General features: G+C 34.0%; 1 protein-coding gene across 1 annotated transcript; it reads left to right on the forward strand.

The window, feature by feature from the left end:
* The first annotated feature begins 345 nt into the window (after positions 1 to 345).
* Positions 346 to 23,667, forward strand: LOC115446103. Its single transcript, XM_037436316.1, has 12 exons — positions 346 to 639; positions 1,673 to 2,013; positions 12,890 to 13,022; positions 13,441 to 13,634; positions 14,367 to 14,486; positions 15,428 to 15,608; positions 18,765 to 19,028; positions 19,675 to 19,880; positions 20,762 to 20,894; positions 22,183 to 22,370; positions 22,754 to 22,870; positions 23,413 to 23,667. Exons 1-12 carry the CDS (start codon positions 448 to 450, stop codon positions 23,603 to 23,605), a joined length of 2,262 nt encoding a protein of 753 aa, XP_037292213.1. The 5' UTR covers positions 346 to 447; the 3' UTR covers positions 23,606 to 23,667.
* The last annotated feature ends 157 nt before the right edge of the window (positions 23,668 to 23,824 follow it).

Genomic DNA, 23,824 nt, shown 5'->3' on the forward strand with positions numbered 1-23,824 from the left:
ATATTAGCTTATTTTTATACTGTTGTAAAAATAACATAACCTAAAGTAATAATCCTGTGAAGTCAATAAAACAGTCAATTTAGCTATTTAGCTTAGGCGAAATTTAACAGATAATTAATATAAAATATCTATAAACAGTAATTTGTAGTCGCCAAATGCGTCGACAATACATGATATTTGACTACTGGCTTTATTTCTACATCCAAGAAGTATAGCCTCGTTTTTAGAAGCGACCTTACTGCCCGTAACCCACAACTCGCGATTTTAAAGTTTTAATTACTTCAATTGGCAACATTGCGTCTATTGTCAAATGTAGTGCAAACGTCAAAGTTTCTAATGTCAAATCGATGCGTCAATCTGACATCAATTGTCAAAAAGTTTTAAGATCCAAAGTTTGCAGATCGGCAGATGGTCGTGAAAAGTGTTTTATAATTAAATTTCGTCAAGATGAATAAGTGGTGGAATTGGGTGTTGGGTTTTGCGTTATTTTGTCTATTATTTGTTGCCATTCCTCTATCTGTGTCTAAAAATAAAACCAAAGAGCAGCTAAAGCCCATGTTCGACCAATATATTCAAAAGTTTAATAAAAGTTATAAAGACAAACCGGACGAATATGAAACGAGATTTGCACATTTTGTGGTGAGTATTTTATTTAAAATATATTTGGATATTTTTTTTTGGTTTGTTTTTATTTTTAAAAGGATTAAAACATACTTTTTTATATTCATAGGCATGGTAGATATTTTATTTGTAGTTATTTAATAATTTTTTTAATAGTAATAATTAGGTATTGTGAATAAGCCTTTGTGGCCGACAGTAATGAGCAGTTTGTGAAAAGAGATCATGAGATTTAAACTCTGTATATCAATATTTTGTGTTTGTATAAGTACAAACTCAAAATAATTATATTTGCTTGTATATTATGAGCCTGAGTAGTAGGTTGAGTACTATAAATAAGTTAAATATGTCATGACATAGTGCAGTGTGAGGTCTATTTGACCAAAAAATGTCAATAACAAAGGTAAACATATTTGTTACCCCCATAATGAATTCAATTACAACTACAGCAAGCCTTAGTATACACTATCAGATTAAAAAAACTAGAATGTTATATCTAACTTAATAAGTTTTAAGTTTTCAATGATGCAGTCACAATATATAAATTGAATTGTAGTTCCCAGTTTTAGTAGTTTAACTAAACCCACTGTTTATGTCATTTATTTTATTGGCACCTTACAATTGACATAGTTTAGTCCAGCATGACATTTTTTTCTGTACTTCTATTATTTATTCCTATCAACCATAAAGATTAGTTATAATTATTATTAGTAGTTGTAGTAGTATTAGTAGTAGCTTACTACTTTTTGTTATTCTCAACATAGGCTTTGCTCTTTTTGTTTTTTGCTGGAGGTTTCACTGATACCTATAACACAGGTTCTCCTAGCATAGGTATCAGTAGATAATTTTCTTATTGTGACAAATGTAATGCAATGAACTACTCTGTAACATTTGTGCACCAACTGAATTTTGTAACATTTTGTTTTAATACAAATAAAAAATTTATTATTAATTTATTATAGGCTTTGCTCTAAATTTCCATCATAATTCGTACATTTAATTGATAAAATAATCTGAATTTTACCAAAATATAACTTAAATACTCTTTCAACAGTCATCAATGCAAGAAATTGAAGAGTTGAATGCGGCATCAAGGGGTCCAGATGAGCACAAAGCTAAATTCGGTCTAACAAGACTATCTGACATGTCCAAACTTGAATACAAACAACTACATTTATCTGATGAACAAATAGAGAAGTCACCACGGTACAAATATGGTAAAAGTTGGCGTAACTCTGATAGCAGTTCATGGAATGGTGGTAACATTGCATACAATGTTGATGATCCTAATGTCGATCATCAAAGGAACAGGATTCCAAACAGCAATGAACCACATAATAATATTTACATCATAATCAGAAAGAAACGTGCTGCATTGCCAATGAAAGTTGATTGGTAAGTTAATTTCATGTTGTGCAATATATTAATATTATAATAAAATCTAGCTCCATATCAGATGCATAAATAATTCTTTATAACATTGGCCTAAAATATAAGCATTTTAAAAAAGCAAAATTTTCTGTACTCTGATACAAAATATATTGTACTGGACCACCATGCTACCGTGCTAAGCACAAAAGCGGTATGTCAGGAAACCTTGCTTTGAGATAATCTAAGTTTTGTAAATATAGTTTTTTAAGTAAAACTGAAATAGAGAAAACTCTTTTAAGGTTTTTTAATAAACTCCAAACAAGATACCATTATTTAGGTAAGTACATTGGGTACATTTCTTTAAGCTATCCAACACTAAAAATCAAGATTTTTTTTTGTTTAGATACCTATTTCATATATTTCTAACACATAATATACATACATTTTATTCTTCTGCACTTCTCTATGAGATCTTTATTCATGCCAATTCTCACACTCTTACATTCGCGCGGTACATTTTCTGTTCACATATTATTATGAGAATTAAAACAGGAGAAGCTCTCAGCATAATTATGTGAAACATATAGTATAGATAATAGTCATTAATATTTTAATGGATCTATTAAGAATAGATAATATGTTTTACAACTTGAGTCTTAATAGTTTAGTGTGAATTAAATTATTGGATTAGCTTAAAAGATTGAGTATCTTAAAATATGAGTAATAAACTGCATTTGAGTAAAATTTTAATGCATTAACTGCATTATTTGTACTGGCGCAAATAACATCCAAAATATTACCACATTTTCCCCTATGTCCCCTAAGCTCCAATTTATGTTGAAATAAGGATTTTCAGTTTGTTTATAAAACTATGATGAGACCAGTGGCGTAGCGTAGTGGGCAGGAGCGGCACTTTTTAGGGGGCGGTAAAATTTCACAATAATTAATAACAATATTTTATAGATAGATGTGCTAAATATACCTAGCTTCCTGCTAAATTTTATGTTTCTAGGTCAATGAAAAGTACCCTGGAGGTTTTGATTCCCTTGTAATATCACGAAAATTGAGAGATTTTGCTGCATAAATGACCATTTATTACCATATCGCCAGATCTGATCGCTTTGACCTACAAGTTTGATTTATTCACAATTTATACTTAGACAGAAATGTCTGATATAAATTTAAGTAGAGTAATAAGTAGAAACATGATTGTAATACTTAGATAAACTTTTTTATTTAAAATCTATCCAGTATAATGCAAAATAATGATGACTCTTCTTGCCAAAAATTTCTTTACAATTAATGTATAATATATATTAAATTGAAACATCTAAGTAACAAGGTGGCAAAATTGTTTTCCGTCCTGGGTAGCCGACATCCACGCTACGCTACTGGAGAAGACAAGCAAGCCTTGCCTAATGGTAAGCACTTTGACTGATATACACTAGCAACTACTTAAGGTGGTAGCTCAAGGTCCATTTTCATACATTTTGTTTCGGCTTTAATCTGGGTAACTAAACAAGTATTGGCAAGTAAAGAATTTAAATTCACGTCTAGTTAGTGATTAGTTCTCGCAGTTGAAAGAAAAATGTAAAAATAATTAATAATCATGGGTATTTCGGCCTTTAAAATTTCGTCATATTAAATTTTAAAGGCCAAAATATCCATGATTATTAATTATTTTTACATTTTTCTTTCAACTGCGAGAACTAATCACTAACTAGACGTGAATTTAAATTCTTTACTTGCCAATACTTGTTTAGTTACCCAGATTAAAGCCGAAACAAAATGTATGAAAATGGACCTTGAGCTACCACCTTAACTTCAAATTGCAAACTTCCGTATGTTTGCGCGCTCGTTAAATTGATATTAGTAGTCTTATAAAGAAGGCCGTCAACCAAATTGGCCGCTGCAGTCCCAAAATCAGCCCATGTCCATCTTTCTAACGAAAATGTATAAATTTCTGTTTTTATAATTCGGCTTAAAAAATTTGGGCGCCATTTTTTCGGCGATTTTTTTGTCGTTGCTCGGTGTGCTAGCTTGGTCCCTGTGATAGGTGCCACGCATCCACCACCCCTGATTAAAGACTGTCAGAAAATACAAACTGAGAAATACACATGTAGTTCAAAATGCAACATAACAAAATTTGTTAAGTGCTGTTTGCTCGTAGACATAGACCTATATGATACCTACCCAGACAGATTATAACTATCATAAGAGAAGCCTATACGAGTATAGTAAGATTGTGTACACGTTTTTGAACTAGCTACTATTTTTGTCAATAATCCATGTGAATAATAACTTCTCAGAATATATGATATCATATTTTCATATTATTATATCTCTATTATAAGTGGGTAAGGAAATTTATTTGACCGTTACCCTTGATTCAGTCCCACAGACGACTGATAAACTCGGGACAATACAAATATTGCATATGTACAGTATACACACAACTTCGCATTGTTTACATTTGATAATACCATTTAGTTTATAACTTTTATATTTATTTTGTCATATTGCAATATGAACCTAGGGTTGATAATAAAAAATATACCATTATTCGCCAAAATCAATCTCACAATCGTCATCAGGATCTTCTATGCCAAAAGAAATTGGGTTTACACTAAAGCCAATTAAGGCACACTATACTTGTCCTGTCGCTTACTTACCACCAGGCGAGCGGCATGATCGCCGCGTCATTCAATAGCAATAAAAAAATCCAGTTAGTAATTAGATATTAAGTGGTCATAAAGATGCTGTACTCTGAAGGGTAGCTCCTGGACTAAACGGGTTACAGAGGAGTTAATTTCCCATTTATACAACTCAATAATTGTGTAGGTTGCTGGTCGATACTGTCCTTTAATTTTAATTACAAAACACTGCATGTCTGCGCATGCGCACATGACTGAGATAAGAGATGCAACGTCTCATAGTGCTCAATAACTTCATTGGATTGCTCAGTAATTGCCTATTACTGAGCGGCAACAATAAACAACACAATATTTTAAAAACTATATATTAGATACCATTAACATTATCATCAGCCGCAGGATGTCCAGTGCTAATCATGGGCTTCCTCCAAAGATTTCCATTCGACCTATTGTAAACGGCCCGCATCCCGAGACCTCCTGCACCCTTTATATTAGATATATAAAATAGTAATTCGTTTTAATATAATAGGCCTAGACTAGGCCAAAGGATAATACAGCCAATGACCGGTTCTTAGGAGGACGGCAACCCATTCAAACGTGACAATAAAAATGTACTATTATGATTCAATAGGGTACCGGGTTACGACGCGTGCGAAAGAAAGAGATGAAGCGATGTCCGCACAACGGGCCTACTTCTGCACGTTACAATATTTGAAATATGAATTACTAGCTCATTTTTTAACTAATTTTTATGCAGTTTTTGCAAGAGTGCTTCTCTTTCCTATTAACCATTACATATAGAACAATGTACAAAATCAAGCATAGGCCGGTTCCCTATTGGCGCTACGATACGTTGAAAATAAGTAACTTAAATGTGAACCCTATATATTCTTGTATAATACGAGAAGTGGTCAAAACAAATACTAATTTGAAATTTAACAAAACAAACTTAAATACAACTGTTAAAAACAAATTTAAGTAAACCATAAATAACGTATTTATTAGTTAGCTATATAATGCATTGATAGGTGTTGACAATTATATAATAAAATAAATATTTTAAAATTATACTGCCTCCAAAAACCACTAAAATAATTTAACATTACCTTTATACTGGATACCAATTTTGGAGTCAGAGTCAAGGGTCCAACAACATTTAAATTTATATGAGACCACAAGGGAAGCACCAGCTTTGAATTAAAAAATGAATCATCCAAATCGGTTCAGCCAGTCAAAAGTTGTATTCTGAGGTAACAAACATAAAAAATAATACAGTCGAATTGAGAAATTCTTCCCTTTTTTGAAATGGGTTAAAAACTTAAAGAGAAGTTTACCGTGGCCTTTACCATCTGACTAAAGTTACACATTTACGAACTGGTACAAGTAAACGTTACCAAATTCGTCTAAAAGCATTTTTTTTCCTAATAACCACCTCGGATAATAATAATGTAGCAGTAGTGCTCAGTATCCAATTAGAGTCGACCTTTACATCTCTGCATACCCTCTAAATGCTGACCTAGTTGAATAATTAAATGTGCATTCACTCACAAAATACTTAATATTCGTTATAAATTAGAGCTAAAAATATGCGGAGAGCAGTGCATATAATATGCCTGTAATTTTTATAAGTTCTATACCCATAATTTTTATAAGTTCTATGCTTGTAATTTTTATAAGTTCTATGCCCGTAATTTTTATAAGTTCTTTCATGTTCTAATTAGAAACTGTTTCGACTCTGGGGAAGACGCTATATTCTGTCGTCATAATAGAAGAAATAGTTATATTTTTTTAAAATTGAGATAATTACACATTCGTAATAACAATATACTTATCCAATAACATTTTTTTTGTAGTTACCTACTTTTTCTTTATGACAGCAATATTATGGTCAATAAATCTATACATATTTTAAAAAGCCAAAAGCTGTCTGTATGTTATCGATTTTCTTAAAATATACTGAACGGATTTTTATGAAATTTGGTATGAAGATAGTTTAAGACCCTGGGAAGGTTATATAGGCTACTTTATATCCTGGGAAAATATATAGCGGGACTTTTATCCTGGAAAACCTCTTCACACGCGCGAAGCCGCGACCAAAGCTAGTAGTATTATACTACTTAGGCGCTACCAGTTACGGTATACTCTACTGGTGCGTCGTACCCGATAGTCCCTAGGATATTACCAGGGCTGGGGAAGCCATAATGAGTTTTTCCTAATAAAGGAATATAATAATAAGAATTTCCTCCCCATAGACGTAGGCATGGGGGGAAAAAAGTGAACGGCGCGGCGCCCATCTTAGAAACAACTTTGCCCACCCTAGAAAAAGCCTCGCACTTATACAGGCCCCGCGTGGTGCGGGCTGTTTGATGATGTCGGGATCTTTTTTCTATGGAACATTCCACCAGCTGCCCCAATAGATAAATCCCCAGCTACGGCATTGAATGTCACCCATTCTACAGGATAGGACCGTGTTATCCTAAGAATGGATTTTTACGAGGGCGGAGATTCGTTCATCTACAAGTAAGATTATCAATTAAATGCGCATCAGTAAACAACTCCATTTAAAACCGGATAAATGTTTGTCTCTATGTTTCGTGTCACCACCCTCTATTACACATTACAAAAAAATAAACGATAACGCTTTTGTAAGCGATTGACCGAGTCACATATTCCGCTAGTAATTCTTTTTGGAATACATTAAAATAAACATATATTTTCTTGATTATAATCTTATTTTATTATACTTATAGTCTGTAGTGTTGTAGTACCATTCGAACGGATTACGATTTAGTTTTTAATATTGTTAAAACTCTAGCAAATATGTAATAAGTTGCAAAACAGAGAACACGATTAGGACGGGCCGAATAATGCAAAAATCACACGTAGAGCTTATAATTCAAATTCAAATTTCATTATTCGTAAAACATGATACATGTAAAATATGCAAGTTGTTTAAATACAAATAAAGTATCCAATATTTTTTGGTCTATGTGACGTATAGATTGTAATTAAAAAAGTACAAAATACAATTTATTTATGCAGACTTAATATAAAAATCAATCTTAGTTTTACGCAACTGTTGTGACTTTAAGTCCTTCATGGACAAAGGCGTGATGTGTGTGTGTTTGTGTGTAAGCCACTGATTGTATTTTAGCTACTTTTGCATCCGTACTAATGCCAGATTATAAGTTGATCATGATAGAAAACAAGTTCCAAAACCGGTCCGCCAAACATGGGCGATAACCATGCAGCTAGACTAAATTATTTTTACGGCTTCGTGAACTGTGATAGTATACAATATATTTAAGTACACCACCGCGAGCGAAACAAAAGAATTTAATCAAACAATCAATTCAAAAGACAAGTAAGTATGGTTCTGTCTGAGGACTGAGGTTTCACTTACACTTGCACACATACACGCACGCATCTACACGTATACACAAACACACATTCGCACTGTACTAATGAATTAAAAATTATATGTGATAATTTAAAAATTTATGTACTCTCACAGATTTATGTTTTATGTTTTTTCATTGTATTAATATGAGGAAATTTGTAATATTTAACCTAATTTAATTAAAAGAAGCATTGTATTTTTTATTAAGATCGCTGTAAATTTCCTAAATAACTAAATAAATAAATTTAAAGAAATTATACCGGAAAATAGTTTAATATTACGATTTTAATCGAATGTGCTTCTCCTCGCAATGGGTTACAAAATGCACAGGCCAAGGCAAAGTATTTTTATTATAAACCATACACATCCTCATAATTTAAAAATTTACTTTTTAGCGACAGATATATTATTGTATGATTCTATTTTTGCACTAATAACAAATAATAGTAGTAACACTCCTCGTGTCTGAATTAATTAAACAATAATAGGAATAGCATTTTATTGGCATATGTATATTATATACCCAGAGATGGACAGAATACGTGCATTGCTTTAATTCAGATACAAATACACATAATATACGACATACAGAATATTTTAAGTCATGAATTCAAAATATAAAGTACAGTATTTTAACATTTTTTATTTCAATACAATATACTGTTAGGTGATCTAAATTGAGTAAAACCAACCCAGTCCAGTCTATTAACCAATAAAAGAAGAATATTCTGATATGAACACTAGATTTTAATTGTACTATTAGACAATCAGCCACTTGATGGATAATATTTTTTTTTCTGCAGCGCGCACTACGCACTCATTGATAAGTTTTCTAAATGTATTTAAATACATCACCGAGATTGAATAAATTTAAAGAAATTATACTTCATATTTTAGCGACAGTTCAGAATATACCGTGGAAGTAAAATAAATTAAATTTCAATCTTAATAAAAATATATACTCACGCCTTTGCTGAAGGTAGGATATAATATCAGCCCTGTATTAAATACTGTCCTATTGTTGGGCACGGGCCTCCTCTACTACTGAGAGGAATAAGGCGTTAGTCCACCACGCTGGCCTAGTGCGGATTGGTAGACTTCACACATCCTCGAAATTCCTATAGAGAACTTCTCAGGTATGGAGGTTTCCTCACGATGTTTCCTTCACCGTTAAAGCATGCGATAATTCACAAAGAATATACACATCATTTTTTTGAAAAATCGAGAGGTGTGTGCCCTTGGGATTTGAACCAGCGGGCATTCGTGTCGGCAGTCCGTTCCACAACCAACTAGGCTATTTCCGCTTAGGAGGTAGGATATAATAATTTATATCCACCCGAATAGTGACCACCGTACATAAGTAATCCGCTATAGTGGTGCACGTAAATGCCGCGATCCGGGATCAGCCTGTGTATATCCAGATCCAACAGGCCGGCATAATAGTGTGTTTTCTAAATGTGTTAACAAGTCCTTCAAATACTGCCCAACTCGGTATATACCTACTAGATTTTATAGTTCACTAGTTGACAGACGTTGTCCCGTCGTAACTATGAATTTGCAGCGCGCATTCTGTCAATCGCTGACAGTTATTTCAAACTATTGACAGTTATATAAAATTAATATTTTCGTTATGTTTTCTTAAGTTTTCTAAATTTTCCGCGCAATTTTTTGAATTTTTACTTTCATAGGAACGTTCTCGTAACAATAACAAACATAACAAAAAAAAATTGTGAAATCGGTCAAGCCGTTCACGCGTGATGCGATGACCCAGGGTAATAGACATTGTTTTATATATATAGACTTTTGTTTGTAGTGACTGTTTATGTCTTTTCAATATTTCTTTTCATTTTAAATCATGATTATCTTATTGCAGAAAGAATATAAGATATATAATAATTCCAAAGTTTATATGAGCTTACGATTTCCGTCGATTATTAATCGTGGTCATCGTTAAACCTAGCTATTATGCGTCATAAAATTATTGAATGTACTATTAAAATTGAGACATATATGAATTTTTAATAACATGCAGTGTACAGATAAGTATAAAAAGTTTAGACCAGAGCCACACACGTGTGTTATTTTTTTTTTAATAGCAAACCAACAGTTACTAGACTAAACATGGTTATTTAATCTTACAACATTATAGTCGAGTCTACTCCCTCATTACAGGTATGAAACAGCATTTATACACTGATGAACTTATAAACTGCATCAATGTTCAAGATGTTGAAATAAACATTTTAACTAAGTATTCAAACTTTTTATACAAATTTAAATAAAAACCTATAGCTTGGTTCGTTAGCTTCATAACAGCGTAGTATCATAGCTCTGTTTTGCTGTTTATTGACGTGAGGAAACGATTCTGTAGGGAAGTTGAAATAATAAATCGCTCGTCACGACGGGTGGTTGCTCGCGTTCTGCCGGTATCGGGTCTTCTTTTGTGACAACCTGTCTCTACAAAGTCTCACGATACTTTAGAAACCGTAGACTGGATTAATTTTAAATTTCTAGCAATCGTTTGTTCATCCAAGCTTTCCCGCACCCATGCCACCATTTGAGCAGCTTGTTCGGACGAAGTGTCCTTATTGTGATTACGAAACTTTTGTTGAGTTTAAAAGACTAATAATCAATACTATTGGTAACAATAATTTAAATCCCAAATGAAAAAAAAGTATAAAAAGAATTAATTTCAAACTTTACTCTAATAACACACGAATTTGATAAAATGCATAAATTTTATTTTCCCGGCTATAATTTTATCTTTAACTACAGTTTTATTACGAATTATTCTTTTGTTTTTATTAATAGACAGTCTCGACATTTTCATTTAATTTAATCTCAAAAGTTTGCATACTTATCAAAAATATTAATTCGCAAGTAATCTTGATCTTTGGTGCAGTTTATGAGTCCGTCATAAAAACATGAAATTATTATTTTTTTCTCTTTTCAAAAGTGGTCGAGTCTAATCGCATAGTTCGCGTGTTGGCTAGTGTTTGCATCTTCTTTGCATTTTGCATTTTTTTTATGGCTTTGAATGACGAGACGAGCTTGCCGTTCGCTTGATGGTAAGCAGTACGCCCGCCCATAAATAGTAAATAGTAATAGTAATAGTAATAGTATTACTATTACTATTACTATTAATAATAGTAATAGCCCATAAATAGTAATAGTAATAGTATTAAATGATTACTTGCGGCACCTCACCGTTCTAGAATATTTCTTCATAAAATTGTAGTGTATTTTCAGTTCGATGAGGTGCAGCTGGTTTTTTGTTATAAATGATGAAGCATTATCGCCTCACATCGCATGCCAGTCCGTGTATCCCCGCCCTAATATTGAATTCTAAATAAATTAAAGTATTATATTGTTTATTAATGTTTAGATTACTTTAGAACTTCGGACGGGTTAATGTTTACGACACTCGCCTCTGCATTAAGTAAGGTCAGGTATTAATATGGTTTAATGTGTTCCTGAATACTAATTGATTAATGAAATTAATGAATATTTTTTGGTTAGTTGTTAGGAGGATAGTTTAAAACAGTAATGGCGGCGTAGAGCTGGCTTCTTTGTTTACTTTATAGTCTTTCATTTATTTATTTCCAATATAAAATGTCTTTAGTTATATAAGCGACTTTATTTAAGTAATATTTAAATATTTTCATGTACCTTGACTCATAAGTGCAACTATGTTCGCCTACGTGATGAATAAAGCATTTTATTTTAAGAATATAATTATACATAATTTAGAAAACCGAACCGCCTGTATAGCCTTTGGTGGAGTTGCTCCAAACAGTTTGGTCTTAATTAAAAACACGTTAACTTAACCAAAAATCTTTTTTACTGATACTAGGGATTTTTCTTGTTTCGTGTAGTGGCTCAAGAAGCGGGAGTATTGTGGAAATAAATAGGCAAAGATCACTTGCCATCATTATCTTGCTCGGTTCCATCTTATTTAAAGAAAAAGATATAGTTATGATAATTAGCACTTAGATATTTAGACTATTTTATTACACATTAAATTATACATGACTTGATAAAACTCCATCGCTACATGATTATGTAGGCGTAGGTAATAAAGATATCGAATCACATAGCGACGTGACGTAACCTCATCTTCCAAAATAATATGGATATGGCAACTAAGAAACGAAGAAAAAGGAGTAAGTATATAAATAAAATAAGGCAGGTTATTTTTTCGGTTTGACGTTACCCTGTGTAATACTTATGGGAGCGCCATGAGCATCAGTCGATGAGTCCATTGTGACAGATTAGATTTAAAATGTAATGTGAAAAAAAGGTTGCCGAGACGAAAATTAAGCCCACCACTATGGGCAAGCAGGGCCGTAGTTGAGGGCATTGTGGGGCAATGCCCTACCTTAATAATCGAATAAATTTTATTCAACTAATCAATCAAAATATATGGACCAGCGGGTTTAATATTTCACGATTTGGATGTTGGTCCCATAGTAAGAGTTGTTCGTATTGATGGGTGGAATAACCCCGTTTCGAGATTTAAGGGAATTTTGTTACTATCTGTATATTACCCTAACAATTACATAAGTATTAACCGGACTCTTTCAGGTTCACAAGTCAAGAATGTCAAAAATTGATTGACCAGATCAGGTCTAGTAACATTTTTACCTTCGCCCTAGCTGCAACCACAGTTGCCCTACCTTAAATTTAATTCTAGCTACGGACCTGTGGGCAAGTATTAGGATTCGCCTTCCTTCCCTTCTGATTCCAATTCTCCTGGTTCTGAAGACATTTAGCAGTGATATCTTTGGCTTTTAGAGCTCAAAAATTAGAATGATGATGGCCTAATTAAAAATTTACATGATTCCAGGAGGACCAAAGGTGTAATAGGTCCAGTGAAAGACCAAGGTCTGTGCGGGGCGTGCTGGGCTTTCAGTACCGTGGGAACCATGGAAGCGATGCGCGCCATCAATACTGGAACTCTGGAAACGCTTAGTGTGCAGGTGACTTACATTTACAATATTCATTGACACAATTTGTTAGTATTTTTGTAACGGAAATATACTATCCCCTGTTAGTTTGGGTATTTTTGGATGGTGTAGTGATAGTTCTAAGATAATCTATAGACGATTGACCGCTAAGCATATTTGCGTACTTTATGCTGTAAAACATTATTCCCCTTCGACAGTCGCATAAAAAAATAAATAAACGACATTCTTACACAATATGTTGTAAGTGTATTTTATTTCCAAACAAATCAAGAAACGCGTACAATTAGTGTTTTAACTAATTACTTTTTGATTGCCTTTTTAAAGTTATACAGTTGACATAAAACAATGACTAGGTATTTTGTAATTGTTTTTTATACTGACTTTTTTACACTGGGTTCATAATCACTGTTCTTTATTAATGTTATTACAGGAAGTGATAGACTGCGCCGGGCTGGGCAATAGCGGTTGTGCTGGTGGCGACATCTGTCTCTTACTAGACTGGCTGACTCTTACCAAAACAGCAGTGGAGAAGGAGAAAGACTATCCGTTGAAGCTGACCAATGGCGCGTGCAAGGTCGCCAAGAACGCTACAGGAGTAAAAGTGTCTACGTTTAGTTGTGATGAGTGAGTAATTGGTTTAGTCCCCCCCGTAACTTCGAATGCTGCAAAATGAAACTTCAGGAGAAAATTCACATATAAAAACCGACAAAATCCGAAAAACAGGTCAATGACACATAAAACAGGTCAATTTTAATGACTAACATAAAATAGGTCAATTTTAGTGACTAACATTCGCATAAACATAAGAAATAATTATAGCTAGGTTATCGAATGAATTTGTACGTTATATAATTTGTTCACTTCACATAGTAACTGGAGTGTAGAGATAGAGTGCTGACGAGAGATGATTACCCTCGGCAGTCGATACAATTATGCTGGCACCCCAGAGACAATTCTTGTGCGCTTGATCCTCACACCAAATGCACGCCCATGCACGGAGGGACATTTGTCGCGACCCTAGGCACACAGTTAAGTTATACCTCATTGTTGTAAGTACACATTGAGGCCTATGAGGGACCGCAAACATTCCCCCCCCCCCGCCTTTCCGCTTCGCCCATCCTAGTATCGATCCTCTTCCTTCCCCACACTTCCCTCCCTATTCTTCCCCTCCACTTCCTTCCTGGGCTCTGCAGCCGTAAAACCGGGGGGGTCGTAGTATCCAATTCGCTTGTCTCCCCGGTGTGGACTGAGGGGCGTCTAACCAAAAAAAACATATGCTGGCCTGTTGGAGCTAACCTATGTCCTGCCACCACCAAAAAATAAATTAAAAACTTTGCATATCCATGTTGTTTACAGGTTTGTAGGTAAAGAGGAGAAGATCATTGAAGCTATAGCGATGCATGGGCCCGTGACTGTGGCGGTTAACGCTCTGACCTGGCAGAACTACTTGGGTGGAGTGATTCAGTACCATTGCAGGTAAATCTATATTATAATAATTCGCTCTCTTATAAAGCAATGACCTATTCCAAAATTGTTTACCCCTCGGCAGTGAACACAATTATGCCGGCCTTTTGGAACAATATAAGGCTAACAGGCTGATTCCGGAACGTAGTGGGTTCTATCACCCAGGATATAAAATATATTCTACCACCAGCAAATATACATTTAGTAGATATTTAACATGAAAATATTCTATGAAACTTAGACTTTTTAATATCAATAAGATTCAAAATTAAATGTATTTTTATTAAAACTACTCGTGATTTTCTATTCAATGATTTCGTTTAGATACGCCAAACTTTGTCAATCGTTGTAAACATGTTGGTATTTGACAGTTTTGTATGCCATTGCTCTTTGTACCACACATCGTCTTATCGTACACATAGAGTAGACTTATATTCACTTATTGTATAATCTGTTGGTATATGATATACTATTATATAAACACTTAGTTGACCCGGCAGACGTTGTCCCGTCTTAACTATGAATTTGCAGCGCGCATTCTGTCAATCGCTGACAGTTATTTCAAATAATTGACAGTTATATAAAATTAATATTTTCGTTAAGTTTTCTTAAATTTTCTAATTTTCCGCGCAATTTTTTGATTTTTTTCTTTCATAAGAACCTTCTCCTGACTACAACAAAAAAAATAGTTAAATCGGTCCAGCCGTTCACGCGTGATGGCGTGATCAAGGGAAATAGGGATTCATTTTTATATATATAGATTACTAACAATTTTTTATGTACTGGCAACACTGTCCCAGATATTTTGTTATTTTTAAGTTTGGTCTCTCGTTTCCGATCACTGTAATGGCACTATGTCTTCTGTATTAAAAAAGTTATCTTTAATTATACTCTGTTTTTCACTGCAATCCAACAAAATCACTATAAAATAATATAAAAAAAAACATTTTCAGTGGAGACCCAGTGAACCTGAATCACGCAGTACAGCTGGTAGGATATGACCTGACTGCTGAAATACCTTATTACATAGCCAAGAACTCGTGGGGCAGTGACTTTGGCAATGGCGGGTATTTGCAATTGGCAATTGGATCCAACATTTGCGGTCTGGCAAACGAAGTCGCTACGATCGATGTAGTTTAATTTATAAAGTGGATTATATCAAGGTCTATCTAGATAGAACAAATCCAATTTTCTCAAACTATTTTTACGATAGTAATTTAAAATACCTCGTTCGACATAAGCTGATACAAGAATTATATTACTTGGAAAATAATACTATACTATTTGAAAAATGTGAATGGAAGAAATATTTCTAGATTTAATTTTTCTTTGGTTTGTTTGCTGGAGAAATGCTAAAAATCGATATGCTCTTATCTGATTGTTAAGTAGACTCAGCACACATTACAATCTACATAATCTTTTTAATAACTGTTTTATATAACCCTAAGTGCGCAATATAATTGGTAATTATTGAGATAAAACTGTGATTTGAGAAATATTTGTTGCATTTTTATCTCGGCCAGTTAATACAAAATTTTCATATAACAAATTCTTGCCGAAAATAGAAGTTCTTGCCGAAAATGAAAGTGCTTGCCGAAAATGAAAGTGCTTGCCGAAAATTAAAGTTCATGCCGAAAATTAAAGTTCTTGCCGAAAATAAGTTCTTTCCATAAATAGAAGTTCTTGCCGAAAACAGGAGTTCTTGCCAATTACGGTGTTATATATAAGTTAAACTATGAATGTTGTTTCATTGTTAATACGTGTTGTATTTTTCTGTCTTTATCAATGTGATATTAAATATACTTCTCAAGTAAACAATTTATATTGTTTCAACAAGCATGATATATTTGTCAAATATTATCTATACATCGTTGAAAATGATCACGATTAAGTGAAACCCGAATTATTTATATTAATATTGTAATGTTTGTAAGATTTTTACATACTTTTATAACATTTAAGATGACGGCATCTTTCTTTAACCATAATATATATACTCATATCTATATTTTGTAATAATAACTCATTCGATTCTGTTTAGTTTTGTAATACAAGAATATAAGTTATCATTGTACCTAATATAATAACAAACTCGAATAATGGCAGCTTCTTTTGTAAAAAAAATTGCAATAAACAAGCAATAATCTAGTCTTAAGACAATTTATGTGATGCATTGTTGTATAGTGCGTAAGGTGTTGGGTTAAATAGTAAATAATTAGGATAATGATTTATTATGTTTACGCGAATGTTAGGCATTGAAAGAAAACTATTTTTGCGGTTTTTTATATTATTATTCTTTTATGGTCACGGAGAGTGTCCATGAAGGCTGTAAAGTCTACGAAATGAGAAAATAATTGTTGTAACAAATAAAATACGATTTCTAATAATTTCTAGTTATAATGAAAGACAGTTATAAAAGAAGAAGTAATTTTGACAGACCATGCAGCATGAAGTTTGGTTTCACAAGGTTTCTGTATACATTCCAATAATAATAATACAAAAAAACCGCAACGGAAAATAGTTTTAATAAGTATTTTTTTCAATATGACATATTACCGTCCAAATTTTTAATGTCACTACTTAATGTAGGCTTAAAGACCAATATGATTTGTAAAAAAATTCGTAACAAATTACTAAACGTATTTTGTCCAAAACTAAAACGTAGTGATTATATTCTCTTTGTCCAAAACTGACAATAAATAGTTATGATTCATGTGATTGTAAGAATATTAGGGAATTTTCAGTTTTTGTTACTTTTGTTAGATATTTATTATGCATTTTTTGGAAGAATCCGCTTTATATTAGATTATAGCAAATAATTAATTCACGATTAAGATTTTGAAGTTATGTCGTTTTTATATAAGTACCTTTCCTCTTAAGGATTTTTATTTAATACTACTAAAGGCCATTATAACTCAAGTGCCATAGATTCAAAAGTCAAGCTGGAAATTCGGATTTATCAATAGGGTCTGTTTATGTTCTTTTATACTGCTTAGGAACAGTCAGCCATGTAAGTATCTGACCAAATTCAATACTTCAAAGCTTTTTACATATTGGCTTTAATCGTAATTTTCTTTTTTCTTTATCTGAAAACCGTTTGAGCTTTATTTTAGTGAATAAAGGACAGTTGCTAATAGAACACATAAGTTTCAAAGCGATTTGTAATTTTGAATATATTCAGTTTTATGGCTGATTGTATAAAATATTTTAATGGTTTCGGCGAATCATCAGCCCGGGGCCTTGAGCTAATGTACTCCATACGGCGCCTAGCCTGACTTTTTTTTACAATATCGTCACTGTTAACCTTAAAACAAAGCACCTTACCTGTGAAATTTCTGAAATGACGGAGGTCTTGTCTTGCTGCCGTCCAAGGCCGCGCGTCTTTTAAAGCCGTCCTATATTTTTGTAGCGTGAAATTAGTTTATAACCTCACCATTTATCACGGGGAGGAGAGGAAGTTTAAAAAAGTACTAAAAAAATCACGTGATTAATGGATGACCCCTTTTCAGGGGTGGGCACAAGTGTTCTAAATCCATAGCACTGCCAAAAATATCAATAATTTGTAGCGTGTTTTTAGAATGCGTTAATAGTTTTAACATAGTATATTAAAATGTGTGCCTTACTTTTTCAATTTAGTATTACAGCTATCTATAAGTGACTTTTTTATAAATAATAAATTAATAAGTTTTTGTAAAAATGAGTTTTATTTATGTTTTATACATATAATATTTTTAGGTAATCTTCTATAAACTTTTCTAATTTGAGAAATGAGTTCATGAATATTATGGATGTGTTAACAAACCTACTAATTAAAAGGGCGTTATAGAAAATACAGTATAAAGTTATACATAATATTACATATTTTTTATACATATTATATTTTTAGGTTATCCTCTAGACACTTTTCATTATGTGAAAAATGAAATCATGAAAATTATGGATGCGTTAGTATACCTGCTAACAAAATGAGCGTTATAGAAAACACAGTATCATATTACATATATACATACATAGTATCACACCTCTATCCCATAGGGGTATTCAGAGACTATGGATTGCCAATTTTCACGATTCTGGCGTATGCCAGAATCGTGAAAATACTTCTCTAGCCTGCTTCTGCTCCACCTTCATCAATCTTTTTATAAATTCCCTTCGGTTCAGGATACTAGAAATAGAGAATAACTTGTCATTATATTTTTGAAGCTACATTATATAAACAGAGCGTATAAAAATATAGACACTATTTTCCTGTAAGATAAATAGTGTTAATTTTCCTTCAACATAAATTGTTTTGTTATTGTCCTGCAAGTGTCCAGTCCACACGAATATATCGGATACAAAATGTTCTCAAAATGTATAATTTCGATTATTTTTTCGGCTTGCCTGTACTTTATTGTAACATCAAGTAGTCACTATATGAACTATTTGATCATATCTGGATGGGACAATGCAACGATACCTGTAGAAAGGTCTAGAATATTCGATATGTATTTGAAGAAATTCAATAAAAGTTACGGTTATGACGAGTATCCGACAAGATTGGCGATTTTTAGGGTAAGTAACATTTTAAATATAATCATATATCGTTTTTTATTTTGTAGACAAACTGTGATACTGTCAATACAAAAACAATTCTGGAAATACGTATGCTCTGCCTAGTGTCAACCTTTTAGGAAAGGAGTAAGGTTGAAGAAATTATGTGCCTCAATCACGGATAATAAAATAATGTTTTGCGTGTTTGAAATCATGCTTGAACCATTCAATTGATCGCGACTAGGTAAAATTTGTGTGGTTACAGACCCTGATTAGTTTTAAAGTCCAAGCGGTCATTCGCAATAGCCTGTATGTTATACGTATTTGAAATATGTTTTTTTTTATTGCTTTGAATGACGAGACCAGCTTGCCCTTTGTCTGATGGTAAGCGATACGACCGCCCAAGAAGAAATACAATCCAATACCTTAAATTACAAAGTATTGTTTGATATTCCACTGCGCTCGCCATCCTGAGACATGAGATGTTGAGTCGTATTATATCCAGTAGTTACACTGGCTACAATACCCTTTAAACCGGAACACAACAGTGACTAAACACTGCTCCTTGGCGGTAGAAATATTGCGGTGGTACGTACCCAGGCGGACTCTCACATATGAGAGATCTACCACCAGTAAACGTATGTATGTAAATTCAATTGATTTTTAGGAATCGATGAAAGAAATAGCGCGGTTGAACGGCGTAACAGGCGCTCGACATGGCTGGACGAAATTCACAGATATGTCCGAAGAAGAATTGTCGCAGTTTTTATTAAGTCCAAGAAGCGATCCGGGCTGTGCGAGCAGTTATGAAGTCTGTACGTCAAATGTGAATGAAACAATTATTCCGAAAAATATATCGCAAAAAGTTGATTGGTAAGATAAATCTATTGTTTATTACACGTGAACAGAGATCTTTAGCCCATTAGTCGCACGCAGGGGTGTGAGATTTGGCATGATTAAAGTTCATATCGAGAAAGAGTGCAGAAGAATAAAAATGATGTATAAATGTGTTAGAAATATATTTAATTCGACAATCGAATTTCGATCACTAGACAACCAAGTAGACTAAAAAAAATATGTGTACTCTTGCCTTTATTTAAAGCTCGGATGTATTTTTCATGATAATAAATAGTCTTTATCTTAGTCGACATGGTCTATCTATGTATAAACCTTCCACAAAACCTAGTGGCGTAGCTAGGCGTGGGCGAAGTGGGGCCTTGCCTACGGCCTCGCACTTAAAGGGGCCTTGCGGGGCCTCTTTAAATATATCCATGGCTTGTGATAGGCAAGCAGTCCACCGATATCGATTTACGCCAGTTATAATGAAGGAAATGCCTATTATTGGTGTGTTCTTGATCCCGTGAAAAAATTATCGTCGGCCACTATAGCGGGATTTACACATTGCGTTCAATTTTTTGCGGGTACAAAGCGCGTTATCGCGTCCACTACTTAGGGTGTGGAACGGTTCTGATGGTTTTACCGGTCTTACGACCCACTATCGACACTCGGGAGTATAATATCATCCAAGCGAGCATCGGACCGAGTCCCTAACCGTATCGACGGCATACCAATCAAAAGCTGCGGTGGCCTTTTTCGACGCATGCAGTACGGCCTCAAGGTATCATGTTGCACTATGATAGCTGCGCGGAACCGCCCTAGCTTTGAGCACAATAGTAAGGAAACAAATATGCTATCATCATTATTGGTTGTTGTATTACAATCTGACGAAAACCCTGCAACTGATCTGTCCACAGGCGCACGAAGGGTGCGGTTGGACCTGTTTTAGATCAGTTAAGATGTGGTTGCTGTTGGGCCATGAGTATCGTGGGGACTATGGAGTCCATGGCAGTCATCAGAGGATACGGGTATCAGCAACTTAGCGTTCAGGTGACGACACTTTATTTACTTACTAGCTTTTGCTTGAGGCTCCGCCCTCGTGAAATAGTTTTTCGGGGTCAATATTTTCCTTTTATAAAAAGTGACCGATATTACTCAGGAGTAATGTAGCTTCCTATTAATGAAAAAATAAAAATCAGGTTTAGTAGTTCCTGACATTAATGCTGTTGAACAAATAATGTCTTCAGGTTCATATATTAGTATAAATTTACACACATACATAACATCACGCATTTATCCCCGAAGGGGTATGCAGAGGCGCAACTAGGGCACCCACTTTTCGCCAAGTATGTTCCGTCCCATGATGTGATAGGGGGCGAGCCTATCGCCATATCGGGCACAAATTCCAGACTCCGGGCTGATACTGAGCAGAAAAACCCAAATATCACTTTGCCCGACCCGGGATTCGAACCCAGGGCCTTAGAGCGCTATTGTACCGGGCATGCAATACAACTACGCCACCGAGTCAGTCAAGTATAAATTTATATAAACACCATTCGCACCTTGCACGAGGATCTATCTAAAAACGTCTGACTCGATAAAAATATTTCGTATCGGGCCTAATTTCCGGGTTACAAAGTAGGAGAAATGCTAATCCAGGACATGGTCTATCGGCATGCTAAATTTCATTAAATTCGGTTTACCAGTCTCTTCATTTATTTCTAACAAACATGTAAACAATTTTATTAACTTTTCCATTTATAATATAGTACGATTAGTAAGAACAGATAACAAGAAACATTAAAGAAATGTGCTGAGAAGTAAATAGTAAGGTAATATAATTATAATATTACGGAGGTTTAGGTAGGTTTCATACTAGAAACTTTCCCGCCCTCACACCCACCACTACAACTCCTGTAAGCCAGGATCAGCAGTGGCACGCATTTTATGATACCGAGCAGTGAAGCTCGGCGAGCCTCTGGGAAGACTAATTTGTCATTGTCCCGCAACAAAATTAATAAAATAGAAAGATAGGGAGGAATTGGAAATATTAATTGTCCACTTACCTCAATAGCAAACATCTAGGTTCATACTAGCAAAAAGCAAGACTTATGATTTCTTATGTTTACGCCAACGTTAGACATCGAAATAAAATTAGTTTTCGGATTATATCGGCAGACTTCGCCCCGTGACCACGAGTCTGCAGTCTTCGAAACGTTGGGAGAAAAATATAAAATAAAAAACAAAACCATTTTGGCACCAGGAAAATTGTGACCGCCAAGTGTAGCTTTTATATTTTGTACACTTAATTACAATTGTTTCAATTGTTTGATTTTAGGAATTGATGGATTGTTCGACGTATAATAAGGGATGTGAGGGCGGTGACATGACAGCTTTGTACTATTTATGCAAACACGAACTGGCACTCGCCACCGAAGATCAATATCCATTAATGTTAATTGACGGTGAATGTAAGAGTTATAAGTACAAGGGAGGAAGAAGGCTTAAGAGTTACCGAGTTACATGGTAAATATCTTCACCTATCAATATAGGCAGATAATTAAGGGCCGTAGAGGCACGTTGACCGAAACATAACTGTCCAGGCGCACCCCACGATGGCTAGGCGGCAGTTGTAATGCACTTTCTCAGAGAAACCAAAAAAACAAAATGGTCCACCAGTAAAATTTTGAAAGGGGTCTATGAGAAAAAAGTTTGAGAACCTTTGGTATTCTGTCAAGGAGTAATCATCTATGGTCAGTCGACATTCTATTGGACCGCACTCCACTTACCATCAGGTGTAGTGGGATCACTGGGCCCGTATAAAAACTAACCACCTTTTACCAACAAATCTAAAGATATTGGGATATTTAAATATCGAAATTAACGGATAATCATTTAAAATCTTTCAGTGACATGGACGAAGACTATTTACTACGCGTGATAGAACACCATGGTCCCGTGATTGTTGTGGTGAACGCGACGCCGTTGATGAATTACATCGAGGGGATCATCCAAAGAGCATGTTTGTAAGTATTTATTCTTTATACTTAGTCTCCCTTACATATTTGCTGAACAAATTCACAATTTTATCTTCACACATGAATTTTAATCGATTTTTATGTAAATTTTGTACTTCATTTTAGTAACGAAAAAATATGATTATTGACGCATTACACAGGGTGGATTTTTGAGATGGGGCAGCAAGGGAAGCTACCTTAAGTAGTTATAAGAAAACTTTCTTAGACAATTCATAATTTTTTAAGGCATTAAAAACTGCATTCTCTAATTTTGAAAAAAAAACTACAGTCAGCCAGAAAATGGACAATTTATGCAAAATATTTTTTTCATACCAATCGATCTTGTTGCGTATAGGGATAAATAGATTCTATAGGATCATTAGAGATTTGAATACTTTTAAGACCAGAAATTTAACTATCTCTATACATTTTGCAAGAAGTGCGACTCCAATTTGCTTATAAACATAACAAAATTTGGATTTAGGGTCGATATTCTTTTTTGTCTCATTCTTTGTCCGCCAGTGTTTTAATTAAACTATTTGTTTTTACAGCCGTAGTCATGATGGATTGTCTAGAAACCACATGGTTCAGATAGTCGGTTTCGATTTAACAGGCAGTGTACCTTATTATATTGTAAAGAATACCTGGGGCCCCTTATACGGAGAAGAGGGATACGTGAAGTTGGCAACAAATCGGAATATGTGCGGACTGGCGGAGGAAGTGGCATATTTAGATGTCTTTTAAAATATTATTTAAAGATGATTTTTTTTGTAAATACTCAAAAAAATTGAAATTTCTTGTATCGATGACTTGTATCATTATTTATAAGTATCTAATATCTAATAATATAATTAATACCAGTTCTTTATTTCTTACTAATCACGCACTAATTAACGAATTTCTCACCATGGTGTTTCCTCGGTGTTACGACATCGCAAACGAAGTTTAAAAAAGATTTAGGTA

Source organism: Manduca sexta, chromosome 7 (assembly GCF_014839805.1).
Source record: "Manduca sexta isolate Smith_Timp_Sample1 chromosome 7, JHU_Msex_v1.0, whole genome shotgun sequence".
NCBI lineage: Eukaryota > Metazoa > Arthropoda > Insecta > Lepidoptera > Sphingidae > Manduca > Manduca sexta.